The sequence below is a fragment of the Pteronotus mesoamericanus genome, unplaced genomic scaffold (assembly GCF_021234165.1).
Source record: "Pteronotus mesoamericanus isolate MK-2021 breed Mesoamerican mustached bat unplaced genomic scaffold, CSHL_Meso_final scaffold_54, whole genome shotgun sequence".
NCBI lineage: Eukaryota > Metazoa > Chordata > Mammalia > Chiroptera > Mormoopidae > Pteronotus > Pteronotus mesoamericanus.
This window is the reverse complement of record NW_026555321.1, coordinates 47,235,822-47,250,914: the sequence shown is the minus strand read 5'-3', so window position 1 is coordinate 47,250,914 and position 15,093 is coordinate 47,235,822. Positions and strand designations below refer to the sequence as shown.

Here is a 15,093-nt window from a genome sequence, read left to right as displayed (position 1 = left end):
GAAAAGACAAAAAGCCAAAGCAGGGCAAAGTCTAGTCAGAACACAATCTCCTTTTGTTCTCAACATTATCCTTCTATTGAACACATCTGAGATTGCATAATTCTGTTTAGGTAACCATAACAACAGTTGACTCTTATTGAGATAGCAATTGATTGAAACCTTTAAGTCAGAGATTGCAAACAAGAATGCTTAAAGAGCCAGGCAGGTAAATGTGAGCAGCTGTGGGATGTAGCAGGGAGGGGTGGGAATGGTGGTAAACTGCAGAGTGCTGGACCAGTCAAACCTTATTGAACTTCAAATTTTTAAGAATATTTGTGCATTTAAAAATGTGGTCTGCCAGTCATATTTGGCCTATGAATCACCAATTTGCTGCCCCCAGAGTTCTTTTTATTTACACTCTGCATTCAGTTAGCCACATCTTTCCCATCAGTGGACTTAAAGCTGATTTCCCCCAGGTTTTAACTTAAGTGTATTAACTTGCATTCTATTGGTTTTTAACTAGTTGTTAAATAGTTTTTGCATTTTATCTCTGTCTGGTTGCATGTTAGTCTCACCTAATAATTTGTAAGCCCTCTGTAAATTTAGTAAGCAGAGATTCTGGGTCTTATTCCAAATCTGGGAGAGATAAACACATAGAACAGGGCAGTACAATATAACTTAGTGACCTGGAATCATTTTAAAACAAAATCCTTTAAAAAATGAATGAGTCTGGTGAGCTGACCATTTCCTGAAGGGCCCCCACAAATTCTGGTCACCCCAGATTTACCAGGATTTGGGAGGCTTTTGCTTTTAGAGTAATATGAACATGGAAATTTCCCCTTTTGTTCAAGCAAATCTCCTTACTGAAGCTTTTGTCCTTTTGAAAGAAGAAGGTGTCACTTTACAGATCAGTTAGCAAGAATTGTGTCATGAGGAAGTGTGTACAGTGTACCTAGAGACAGAATGTTTCTCTGGAGAAGACTCCTGACTCCTTGGAAGTCAGCGAAGGCGAGGGCTGGAGTGAATGTTTCTGTAGAGGCAAGAGGCTTTCCAGTACATGATGCCTTTTTCACACTTGCTTTTGGTGTTGGTTGCTGGCCCAGGTTGGTATGTTTAACTCTGGACTTGTAACACATAGTTCTGAAATAGTCATTTGGTTTGGTTTTACTTTCTTTAGTAACTTCTCAGTGTTGGTCCTGGAAGTTGTTAAGGGTGCTGAGCTGTGTCACATTGGAAAGTTCACATTTCAATCAAAACATTCTCTCAGATACACTTGATCTGTGTGTAGACTGGTGCAAGTTCTTTGGAGGGAATTTTGGCAATATGTACCAGGTCTTAGGGCCAGTATTCCACCTCTGGGAACATATTCTATGAAAATACATAAAAGACAGGATACATGCAGACTTATTTGTGATGAAAAAAACTAGAGGCAACCTATATGTCTATCAATATAGGATTAAATAAATGGTTCTACAGACATACTATGGACATTGGAACCATTAAAAGGAGGAAGCAGATCTGTGTCTTCTGATGTGTAGGTAAAAGGTAATCCACAAAATACTGTGGAGTAGAGACAAGATGTCTTAAACTCTGAACATAAGAAGATCCCTTTTAAAAATCTGTCTATATTCTCAAGCACACAGGGATAGAAAGTTCTGAAAGAATATCTACAAAATATTTAACAGTGTAATTTTTGGTTGGGAGTGGAATGGTAGTAGAACAGCAGAGGTGGGGAGGAATAAGTAGGAGATTAAAAACTTTTTACTTTATATACTTTATATTGTTTGACTTTTAAAAATGAGTATGTATTACATTAAACTAGAAAAATCAAGCCCTAGGATTTAGAAATTAACAAAATTTTGAATACATAACATCAAGATGTTAAAAAGTTTTTTTTTTCCTTACTGTTGCATGGTTTGATTTCATAAAATAACTTAATTGATGAATTTAGCCATTTATTTTAGAACCAGTCACATCTAGAACTGGATAAAAACCAAACTGTCATTATTGCCAACAAAAAGTCATATAAAATATGTTTAATATTCTAAGAATAAATAACAGGATGGGAAAACTGAAAGAGCTCTCTAATTTCCAAATGCTTAGCTAGGCATGATTAGGCTTGATATTTCCAGTAAAATAAATGATAAGATTTGCAAAAACAGCACCAAACTTCTAGAGCTGTGCTGCCCAGTATGATGATCACCATTCAACTATGGTTATTCACCACTTGAAAGTGGCCAGTGTGGTTTGAGTTGTATTGTAAATGTAAAACATATAATGGATTTTGAAGACTTCATATGAATAAAACAATGTAAACTATCTTATTAACATAAAATTCTTATTAAAAATGTTGATCACATGTTGAAATAATATTTTGAATGCATTGGGTTAAATAAAATATAATACAAAAATTAATTTCACCTTAAACTTTTAATGTGGTTACTAGAAAATGTTAACTTACATATTGGACAGGGCTATTACATAGTCCTGATATTCTTTAAACAGAATTTTTCTTCAGGTATGGAATACTCTATGTGAATCCACTGCTCCAGTTTTGTATATTCATCTGTTTCTTTGAAATTGAAATAACAGATGAATTGATCACATTAACTTAGTGGGTGGGACATTTTTACTAAACTTTACTAGTAAGAATAAAATGAAATCTAAGAAAGATTTTTTTAATTTAATTTGTTCTATTTTCACTTATTCTCTGAGTGAAGATTTTTATCTTAAACCTGAGGTCACAAACTAGAAACTCTCAATGCATTTGGTATACCAGATTTTTTTATAAAAATGTTTTATTTATTTGTTTTTAGAGAGGGGGAGGGAGAAAGAGAGGGAGAGGAACATCAATGTGTGGTTGCCTCTCGCACGCCCCCCTACTGGGGACCTGGCCCACAACCCAAGCATGTGCCCTACATTGGGAATTGAATTGGTGATCCTTTGGTTCTCAGGCAGGCACTCAATCCACTGAACCACACCAACCAGGGCTGTATATCAGATGTTTTGAATAGCAGACTATCTTACCAAAATATCTCCATTTTAGGACCCTCACAAGAAATAAGATCCAGCAACTCAAATCACATTTCCATGTGGGCAAGTAGTTGCTGACCTCCCTTAGGTAGAAACAAAAATCTTTTTTTTCAAATCTCTTTTTATTTTTGTCATTGGATACAAAGATGTAGCCTTTCAATCTCCATTAGTCTATGGGCCTACAGTTATTTTGATTCTTTTTACTTTGACTTATTGATTTAATTTCAGAAAGTAGAGAATTTAATATTGAACTATTCTGACAGTAAATGCATAATAAAATGTCAACTTTACTTATTTAAATAACAGCTTGGTGGATGGGTTGATATGCTCTGAAAAATTATTGTTCTCTCTTCTAGAGGTTATTATATGTTCAGGTATTGAGCTGTTTTTCAGAATATACCTTTAGAGTGGAAAACTAAGTATTCCCAAATTTTTCAACACATAATAAGTTGAAAAATATCTAAAATCAATTCATTCTTTAATGCAATGGCAATGAGGTATCAAATACAGAAGTCACCCTTGACATGGAGCAACCTATAGAATTGAATAGAAAATTTGAACCAGTGAAACATCACACAGTTGCAACTTTTCAACAGATACAGTGTCACAAAATAATAAGGTCTTGAGGAATAGGCTGATAGTATGTAATTGACTTACCTCAGTGAAACAGAATAATTTATTTTATTTATTTACTCACTTATTCATTCAACAAATATTTATTAAGTACCTACTGTGGCCAGACACTGTTCTTGGTCCTGGGGATATAGCAGGGGCCTAAACATGGAAGTTCCTCAGTTTCATGAAGGATGTATTCAAGGTGGGAGGAAGGAGGCAGAAAATAAACATATAATATAAATAAGTGAAATAATAAAAATAAACAAATAATATATGAAATTTTATAATTTTCAACTGCAGGAGTGAGAAGACCTCTCTGATACAGGAACATTATATCAGATTCCTAAAGGAAGTGCGTAAATGAGAAATCCAGGGGAGATTGATTTTGGACAGGGAAAACAGTAAAGGCAAAGACCCTGAGGCAAGTCCTGCATAGTATGTTTAAGGAACAGAAAAGTGTGTGTGGCTGGAGCAGAGGAAGTGGGGCCAAGAGTGGAAAATATGAGGCCAGATAAAATAAAAGGCAGGCTTTGTCTGTCATGTGTGGCCGGGAGGCCAGCATATGAACTTAGCTTTCACTCTCTGTGAGATGAAAAACTGATGAAGGATTTTGAGAAAAGGAGTGATGTTACTTGATTTCACTTTTTGCATATTGTGGGTAGCTCAATCTTGTAAAAGATGCTTATTTGTATTTTCTTATGTAATCTAAATAAGCCCTGATTTACTTTTTTTTCCCACTGTAACAAATTACCACAAACTTGGTGATGACTTAAGTCAACATACATTTGTGAACTTCAGTTCTACAGTTAGAAGTCTGGCATGAGTAAAATCAAAGTACTGGCATATCTACATTTTCTTTTGGGGTCCCTAAATGTATGCCCATTTCCTTGCCTTTTCCAGCATCTAGAGGTCACCCATAGTCCCTGGTGAGTTATACCCTTCCTCCCTGATAAAAGGCAGACAATTTGCATCTTTCTGATCATTCTTCACATCTCTGTCTCTCTTCTTCTGCCTACCTCTTCTATTTTAAGGACCCCTGTGATTTCATTGGGTTCATCCAGATAATTCAGGACATCTCCCCATCTCAAGGTCATCACCTATGCAAGGTTCCTCTGTAACATACTCAGAGCTTTTTGTGATTGGGAAGTGGGCATCTTTAAGGTGGAGCTATTATTTTTATCACAACCCCCAATCATCATACCTTGCTAAGTAACTACAACCTCCACCCCTTCATACACATGTATCCCTAATAGAATGCAAATATCAGTTATGGAGAAAATATTCTGAATAAGACTTTGAAATGTTATTCCAGATGGAAATCAATGAGTGGAAATTAAAAATTTCTATTTACAAACTTCATGGTTCAGAAATCCTAAACAGAAAAGATGTATTATGACCTTAAGCACATGTTTAGAAGCAGAAGAGAATTGATTGATTCAGGAAAGAGGACAATGAAAATATAACTGGAGAGAAGCTTGCAACCATCTTTAGAAGCAGGTTCATGAAATAACCCAGAGTCAAGAAGGATCTTTCAATGGAGGAAAAAATAAAAAGAAAAAAGAAAGAAGCATTAATTTTCTAGCACTTCAGTGCTAGAGAGTTCATCATCAGGCAAAAAGCTAAAGGTGCCAGAGGAAGGAAGCTGGGCCTGTGTGCCCTGAAATGATAAAAGCTGAGGGAGAGAGGCAGGGCATGGAAAGTGTCTGCTTCATTCCTCTGCCTGGATACATCACACCTTCTGTTAGGATGGGATTGTCTGGGGTGGGAAAGAAGAAGAAAGTAGTAGGTATAAGAGCATATATATATTCTCTTCTGTGAATGGCCATTGCAATATTCTTTGGGTTTTGTTATACATTGCAAAAAAAAAAAAAAACCAACAAACAAAAAACAGTCATATAACAATACCAGCTTACCTTAACATTCAATAATTGCTTGACCAACTAAATTGGAACAGAGTTTTCACTTGAAAATGGAGAGGCCACAGGACCTGAATTCAGGGCACTGTCTTAATCTTTGCTTTTTTCAAAGAAGCTTTGAGAATGTAGACTTAGTCTACCTTAACTAAAATCCCCGCTGTAAAGTCCATCTGAAATTCAAGGGGAGCAGAAAACAAATAAAAAAGAGGAAAAGAGGAAAAGATATAAAAACAGAGTCAAAGTACGTCATCCTAGTTGGGCATATAATGACTTTTGTCTCTGAAGGCTTTGTGATTTTGAGCATTGAGTAATTTCATGACACTGCAGGGTTAGACAGAAGTTGTATGGAATTTAGTGTTCACAATAAATACATTCCTTATTTAGTGTTCACAGTAAATACCTTCCTAAATAGTTAAAGAGCTTGTGGTTCCCTGAGGAGTCACACACATGAAAGGCAATTATATAACACAATGTGAAATGTCATAATGGGGACATGGAAAACCTAGGCTGCAGGGCAGGGCAGGGTTTCTAAAAGCAGTGGCGTCTAAGAGGCAACTACATGATGGGTAGAATTTTGGGATTCAAAAAAATGTTTTAGTAATAATCCATATAACTGCCCAGAGATGGACTAGAGAAATGGAAAGAAGGTCAGGAACAGAGAGTGTGAAGAGGAAAGAATGGAGAGGAGGTAAGAGAAGTGGGCAGGGATAGGATCCAGCAGGGCCAGAGGTTTTTCCAAACTTCAGTGTTAACCCGAGAGAGCTGCCTGGTTTGATTCTCATTACTTGGAAGGCCACTGCAATAGTCTGTTTTACTATACATTGCAAAAAATGGTTATATCTGATCACCTTAGTTTGGATTCTCCTGGAAGTAGAACCTAAGAGAAGGGTTCAAGTACAAGTTGTGTATTTGGGAGGTGATCCCAGGAAACCCCAGGACAGGGGTAAGTAAATGAAATGATGAGTGGAAGGCAGCCAATGATGGGTGTGTTATCATGCACGTGAGTACTGAGGGCAACTGAGCTCAGTCCCATTGGGGCCTCAGGGATCCAATGCGGACACACATATTGAGTCTCTGAGTTTCCCACACTAAAGGGTGGATGAAGAGGTCAGGGTTTTAACTACCAGGTCTTCCTGGATCATCAGCTGAAGGCTGCTTCCAGGGCCATGAACTCTTGGCTCCTACCCAGGCAGAGCTGAACATGCTCTCAGGAAGTAGCCTTCCGCACACAGAGGTGAGTATGGACTGAATGGGGTGGGATGCTGAGTGTTGCGTACACATTTCTAAACAAGTTTGAAAAAAAGAGAAAGACCCAGCCTGCCTGGAAACAGTTCTCCATGGTCTCTTTCATTCCTGGTCATCTTGTGAGCCCAGGCGCTAGCTGCCTGTGCTCTGGACTATCTCTTTGGGAGTGTTTAAATAGGGATAGAAGGAGTGCCTTCTCTGTGAGAAAGTGCTCTGTTTTCTATGTTCTAAATTGAAGCTCTTTGGTCCCTCCTGGGCAAGGATCAGGCAGGCTTATAGTTCATTTTAAAAGATTTGGATTCCCTATGCCTAGGGTTTCTCAAATGTTATGCCATCCCAATATGCACACACATCTAACAGGTCCACTCTGTATCATTCCAATGGGCTTGAGGAGCAAGGGTAACCTGTGTGAACATGAAGCTCATGTTGCTTGTTGTGCGAAAGGTAATGAAGTCCCATCTCTGAAACAGCTCAGGCTGCCGTAACCAGGTATCACTAATTGAGTGGCTTAAATAACACACATTGACTTTTCTCCCAGTTCTGGAGGCTGCAACTTTGAGATCAGGGTGTCGGTGCCATCAGGTTCTGGTGAAGGCTCTCTTTCTGGCCTTCTCTCTGTGTTTTCATGGCAGAGAATGAGAGAGAGAGAGAGAGAGAATATCTGCCTGTTTTGGGGGGTGGGGAATTCTGTGTAATTTTATTTATTTTCTAAACTAAAAGAAATGTAAATTTTAATAGAAGTCATATATCAAGTATAAAGGAGAGATCTGCCTTTTCTTATAAGGCCACAGTCCTATCAGTTATGGGTCACACCCCTATAACCTCATCTAATATAAATTAACTCCTAAAGATTCTATCTCCAGATACAGTCACATTGGAGGTTAGAGTTTCAACATATACATTTTGGGGGAACACAATTCAGCTCATAGCATTCTGCCTGAATTCAACAGCCCTGATTCAAATGTTAATCTAATTCATAATCACACTCATGGGTGCATCCATCCATAATGCTTGGCCAAATGCCTGGACACCTGAGATCCAATCAGATTGACATATAAAATTAACCCTCACAGTGTCTGACCAGGAGTCTGTGTGTAACCTGGCAGGCCAACTTGTTAGTAGGAAATTAGGGTAAGGTCTCAGATTCTTTACAGTTCTTAATGATCCTACTAAGCCTCCTCAGCTGATTTTATGACTTTTAATAAAAAAGGAACTAAGTATTTATTTTCCATTCCCTTTTTGTGGTTTTAACATAAGAAAGAGGTTGGGAAGCATTGCAAAAACCCTTATAAAAGTAATATTTTGTGTTTCCTTTTCTAAGATGTTCTAGCTTTTCTGAATTTTGCCATTGAAAATGCCAGCCCTCTTCTGGAGAACGTCTCTGAACATACACGGGTAGCCATAATCACGGTGTCTGTCCCACCTCATGCTTCTCTGATTGGAGATCCTGTTATCATTAATGCCAACCCTGTAGTCCACCCATTTGTGCTGTCTCGTCTATCCAAACATCAGTGGGAAGTAAGTATCTAAGCAAGCAGTACTGTTACTTGGTACCACAAGGATTCTAAAGTAAAACAATTATCCTTGCCCCTCTTACATTCTGCATATTATTTAGCACCCACTCATTGGGACCCCATTATGTGCCAGACCCTCTAAACATTATTGAGGATATCAAGAAACATTTATTTTACAGAGATCTGTTGAGGACCTCCTCACATACAGGGCAAAGCACTGGGGCTCTCATGGTGGAACATAGTCCTTACTGTCATGGTATTTGCTGGTTCATAGGGAGATCTATTAATCAAGTGAATGCTCATACAAGTATAAAAATGTAAGTGTAATAAGAGCTATGAAATACAGGTCCACATGTCTATGAACACACTTAAAAGGGACATAGGGTTTATTAGGCTTCCCTGAGGAAGAGCTACGTAAGAAGATTCAGAATGAGTTGGAATTGAGTAGATGAAGAGAGAGTAGAGACCCCAGGCAGAGCATGTGCAAAGGCCTTGTGGCAAGAAGGAGTATAGTAAGGAAATGGGGCCAAGAGAAGGACAAAGTTTAGGAGCTGATGGGAAAGTGTAGTAAGAGATTAAACTGAAAGGAGGCAGAGCCAAGAGGGCCTGTGGACTATGTTAGGACTTTTTTAAAAAATATATTTTATTGATTATGCTATTATAGTTGTCCTAATTTTTCCCCTTTTGTTTCCCTCTTCCCAGTTCCCCCATTCCCTGCAGCAATCCTTCCCTTAGTTCATTTCCATGGGTCATGCATATAAGTACTTTGGCTTCTCCATTTCCTAGACTGTTCTTAACACCCCCTCTCTATTTTGTACCTACCATTTGTACTTCTTAGTCCCTGCACCTTTCCCCTCATTCTCTTCCTATCCCCTCCCAGCTGATAACTCTCCAAATGATCTACATATCTATGATTCTGTTTCTGTTCTTGTTTGCTTTTATTCTTTTATTAGATTCAGTTGTTGATAGTTGTGCATTTGTTGCCATTTTAATGTTCACAGTTTTGATCATCTTTTTCCTAAATAAGTTCCTTTAATATTTCATACAATAATGAATTGATGATGGTGAACTCATTTAGCTTTACCTTGTCTGGGAAGCACTTTATCTGCCCTTCCATTCTAAATGATAGCTTTGCTAGATAGAGTAATCTAGGTTGCGGATCCTTGCTTTTCATCACTTTGAATACCCTTCTAGCCTGCAAAGTTTCACTGGAGAAATCAGCTGACAGTCTTATGGGAACTCCTTTGTGGGTAACTCTCTGCTTTGCTCATGCTGTTTTTAAAATTCCCCTTCATCTCTAACCTTTGGCATTTTAATTATGTGTCTTGGTGTGGTCCTCTTTGGGTCCATCTTGTTTGGAACTCTCTGTGCTTCCTGGACTTGTGTGTCTCTACTTTGTCAAATTAGGGAAGTTTTGTTTATTTTTTCAAATAAGTTTTCAATTTCTTGCTTTTCCTCTTCTCCTTCAGGCATCCCTATGATTCAGATGTTGGTATATTTGGAGATGTCCCAGAGGCTCCATAATTATCCTTGTTTTTTTTTAATTCTTTTTTCTTCTTGCTGTTTTGGTTGAATGTTTATTTCTTCTTTATGTTCCAAAATGTTGATTTTGAAATGTTGTTCTTCCTCTCCTCTCTTGGTCCCCTGTGGATTTTTCTTTATTTCACTTAGTGTAACCTTCATTTCTTCCTGGGTCTTTTTTATTTTACTGCAGTACTCAGTGAGTTCTTTGAGCAACTTGATCACCAGTGTTTTGAACTCTACATCTTATAGGTTGCTTATCTCCATTTCATTTAGTTCTCTTCCTGGAGTTTTGTTCTATTCTTTCATTTGGGCTGTATTTCTTTGTTTCCTCAATTTGGCAGCCTCCCTTTGTTTGTTTCTGTTTATTAAATAGAGCTGCCTTGACTCCCTGTCTTAGTAGCATGGCCTATTGTAGAAAAGGCACCTGTAAGTTGCCAGGGTGGGGCAACCTTTTTTTATTGCTTTGTGGGTTTGCGTGGGGGAAGGCTCAGAGAGGGGACAATGCTGCTCTCTGGCCCTTGAAGATTGCCTGAGAGAAAGCTGTCTCCCCAGCACTCACCCCATTGCCAGTCACTTTACTTTCTCCCCAAATGCCACTTGTGCCCTTCCAGCTGTTGCCCTGGTGCTGAATCCCAGAGAGGGTGGGTCTGTGTGAGTCCTAAGTCTGTTGTGGGCCCTTTAAGAAAAGTCTCTTGAGAATCCCAGTTTCTTCCACCACCCCAAACCCCACTGGTTTTTGCAGTCAGAAGTATGGGAACTTATCTTCCTGATGTTCAAATTATGGGCTGGGTCGTTTGGTCTGGGCCTGGAATCTCTCACTCTGGAGGTGTCCCTTCCAATCATTATCCAAGATGTGTGAATGTGGGACCATCCTTTCTGTCATCACTCCATTCCCCTCTCCTCTCTGTACCTCTGTGTCTCTGCCCGTCCTACCTGTCTGAATGAATGTGGCTTCTTTAAATCCTTGGTTATCAGCCTTCCATGCAGCTCAATATTTCTGACAAAACTGGGTGAAATTTGTTTTGTAGTCTAGTTGTAATTTTTGCTGTAGTTGTGTGTGGAGGTGAAGCATGTTTACCTACACCTTTATTTTGGCCAAAACTTCTTAGGAAATTTTGTTACCATCCTATAGAATAAAGCTAATTTCTTCCTCTGGGGTAAAGTTCAGGCAAGCTTACTGCTCATTTTAAAAGAGTTGGGTTTCCTAAGCTCAGGGCTCCTCAAACATGATGAAGCCAACTGCGTGCATAGCATTCACCTCATTCCCTCTGCATCCTCCCATGGGACCTGGGAGTAAGCTGAACCATATGAACATGAAGTTCATGATGCTTGTTGTGTGATGAATAATAAAGTCTGTAAGAGCAGTGTGTGATTTCCAGCATAGGGACTTATGTAGGGAAATCTGAATTGGTTCCTGGTTTTAAGGGATTCTGAAACTGGTAGGGTGGACAGATACCTAAATGACCAATTGTGGTGTATCATGAGAGGCAGTATAAAAGAGCACTTTAGAACCAGGACCTCTGGAGCCAAACTGCCTGGGTTCAGATCCTGGTTTGTTATTTATTGCTTTGGGCAAAAGACTTAACCTCTCTGATTGGTCACATGTCCATGGCATGGGGTGGAAAGACATATACAGCTTTTATTGGGGGGAACTGTTAAGTCATATGGCAAAGGACATGATTATAGTGAAGGCTGAGGGATTGGGGACATTCAATTCACCACCCACATCTAAGAAACCACTGGGAGGTTTATGGAAAAAAAAGATATAATTTGCTTACATTTTATGGGGTCCTCTTTAGCTGCTGTAATGGGCACAGAATATAGAGGGGCAAAATATATCTGTTAAGGGGTTACTGAATATCCTTGCCAAGCCTTGCTATTGTCAGATTTTAAATTTGCTTCCAACTTCAGTGAGGTGCAAAATGCTATTCATGCATTTATTAGATTTTTAAAATAACTCTAAAAGCAAAATGGCAGCGAAGATCGTTCAATGGTTAAGCTTATTTAATTTTTTTTTTTTTTTAGTTAGCCTTTTATTTTTTGTGAGATAGTGCATTGTAGCTTTTTAAGTACAGGTTTTGGAGTCTGAGAAACCTAGGATTAAAACATAGCTCCTCCAACTAGCAACAACATGACCTTGGGTAAGTTACCTGACTTTTCTACTCTTTGGTTTTCTTTTCTGTACAAAAAGATTAATTATAATAATACCTCACTCAGGACATGGTAAGAAGATCCTATGAAATAATGTATGCCAAGTGCCATCTTTCTGCTTGCCCCATTACAAGGAATTAACACAGTGGTGGTTACTATAATAAATACATTTATACTTCAATATTCAGCACTATTGTAGTCAAATTACAGATAATAAAAACTATACGAAAGAGAGTCACATTATAATACCTGTATCACAGACCAGCTATAGGTAGCTTTAGAAACAGCTCATTATGAAATTTTCCTATCATGGAAATAAATCTGCAGACAAAAGCAGAACTAAATGAGTTGATCTGTCTCTATTACTTTCCAGTAAAAAAGGGCATACATTCCTACTTGAGGTTTAGCATATCATTCACTATCCTTTGGTGAACTTCCTTCCTGCAGGATTTCGGCTTGTTCGGTTTCCAAGGCTGAGATTAAGTGAAGTGACGGGTCAGGCAGTCAAAAAAAAAAAAAAATTGCCAAAACCAAACTAGTCTCCTGAAGAAACAATAGCAAAGCTTGAAGCAAACTGATTATACAGATAAATAAAAATTTCATGGAAATGAGTCAAAGTACATTCTGATTACATAATCTTCAAATTACTACCTGTCATTGAACAACACACATGGCTTGCGCTGACAGGATAAAAAAGGGAATTCAAGCTGCCCTTTGTGCATGCACTTTTCCCGGATGGGGGTAGTCATCAGAGGGCCACTTCAACCACCTTCTTGTCTTCTTCCACTAATAAGTATAAGATTAAGTATGTACATTTTTAAAAATTCAGTATTTGTTGAGAAGCCTGATATTGTATAAAGTGCTAGGGAGCAAAAAGAACACAACATTGCTCCCATGGCAGAGGGAACCACAGCAGCAGGGCCAGCCTGAGCCTGGGGCTGTGCTTCTTGGGTAAGAAAGAATGTGCTTAATGACAGCTTGAAAATACCATATATCCTCAGGAGCATCAGGGTATGCTGAAAAGAAAAAAAATTTAGAGTCAGGAAGACTTACTTTTAAATCTCAGCTCTGTCACTTGCTAGCTGTATTACTCAGGCTTCTAGCTTTTGAGCCTCAGTTTCCTCATTTTTAGCATGAGGGTGATAATAGCATTTGCTTTGTGAGGTAAAGAGAGAAAGTGTCCATTCTGTATTAAGTGTTCAGTAGAGGACAGCTGTCAAATATGAATATATTACTGACTTCTCATGGCAGTGGGTGGATAACACTCAGGTATTACTGCCAGTCATAGTGCTGGTCAGTACAAGGGTCCTGGGGCCAGCTGGCAGGGGTCAGATCCAGGTCTTCCTCTTTCTGCAGCATCACTTTCCTAGCAGTATTATGTAATCTAAGCTTCAGTTGCCTCATCTGTGAAATGGCGGTAATAATACTATCTTCCTCACAGTTTTGTGTTTTTTGTTTTTTTTTTCTGTTTCAATGAGGCAAAGACCTGAGAGCAATACCTGGCTCCTTTTTCATCCATATTTAGGTGCCAGGAAGTTTAGTTTTGATTAAAAGCATGAGCTTGAAGTCAGATGGAGTAAGAGCCATTGCACTTCTCTGTGAAAACTTGGCCAAGCTTCTTAACATCTTCAGACTCAATTTCTGCATCTGTAAAATGCATCCAATAATAGTATCCATTTGCAGTAAAAAAAAAAAAAAAAAAAAAAAAAAAGGTAGAATGACGTGTTTGTTAAGTGCTTAGGATAATCCTTGAAAAATTGGAGGTGGGAGAGGGACTCAATAAACTCTGTTATTAAGAAGAATGACATGGAAAAGTATGAAGGGTGAAAGTGAGATAGCACACGGGAATTCTCTGTTCATGAGATTTTTCAATAAATCAGGTCACATTGCTTCCACACTTTATTTTTCATTTTTTAAAATTGTTGTTGTATGACAGTTGTCCCAATTTTACCCCATTGCTCTGCCTTGCCCCTCCTACACCCCCATTCCCACAGTCAATCCCCACCCTACATGTCTGCCTATTGTCCATGTCCATGGGTCATTTATACTTATTCTTTAACTAGGCCCTTCCCCTTATTTCCTCCCTTATCCCAATCCCCTCTACCCTCTGGTCCCTGTCAGTCTGTTCCTTGTTCTCTGGTTCTATTTTGATCATTTGTTTGTTTTTTTCATTAGGTTCCGCTTATAGGTGAGATCATATGGTATTTATCTTTTGTTGACTGGCTTATTTCACTTAGCATAATATTCTCCAGTTCAACCCATGCTGTCCTGAAGTGTAGGAGTTCCTTCCTTCCTTCTGATGCATAGTATTCCATTGTGTAAATGTCCCACAGTTTTCTGATCCACTCATTTACTGATGGACACTTAGGCTGTTTCTAGTACTTGGCTATTATAAATAATGCTGATGTAAGCATAGGGGTGCATAGATTCTTTTGAATCGGTGTTTTAGGATTCTTAGGGTATAATCCCAGTAGTGGAATCATTGGGCCAATGAGCAGTTCCATTTTTAGTTTTTTGAGGAAATTCCATACTGTTTTTCACAATGGCTGTTCCAGTCTGCAATGGGCAGTTCCATTTTTAGTTTTTTAAGGAAATTCCATACTGTTTTTCACAGTGTCTGTATCAGTCTGCATTCCCACCAACAGTGTGCTAGGGTTCCCTTTTCTCTGCATCCTTGTCAGCACTTGTTTTTCATTGCTTTGTTAATAATGGCCATTCTGACCATTGTGAGGGTGTATCTGATTGTGGTTTTAATTTAAATACAAGATGTTTATCTCTTTTTAAAAAATGCTGATTTATATTGGGATTATAGGTCTAAAATATTCTGTCTACATCCTTATGAAGCCAATCATTCACTCCATTACTCTGCACTTTTTTGTTTGATTTAGTTATTCACCACTGGAGTACCCAAGCTGGACTTTGAGATGGTGACTCTCTATTCCTTGATCATCTATGCCAAAGACAACAAAGGGGCAGCAGCATCACAGACAATTTTAATCCAGATTGCGGATGTGAATGAGCCGCCCACTTTCACTGGAACCCTTGCTCAGAGAGACCAAGGTACACATCTCTTCTCTTGGGGGAAGAGGGTCCAGTGTGATATATATGTGTGGATT

The 15,093-nt window shown here is 38.6% G+C and overlaps 1 protein-coding gene across 1 annotated transcript in view; it reads left to right on the top strand.

The window, feature by feature from the left end:
• Nucleotides 1–1,036: 1,036 nt before the first annotated feature.
• LOC129087830 (cadherin-related family member 3-like) overlaps nt 1,037–15,093 on the top strand; it is a 90,719-nt gene continuing 76,662 nt past the window's right edge. Inside the window, exons 1-3 of the mRNA XM_054594854.1 lie at nt 1,037–1,082; nt 8,110–8,306; nt 14,866–15,037. Of these exons, the coding sequence (XP_054450829.1) occupies nt 1,037–1,082; nt 8,110–8,306; nt 14,866–15,037 (415 nt within the window). The remainder of the gene's footprint in view (nt 1,083–8,109; nt 8,307–14,865; nt 15,038–15,093) is intronic.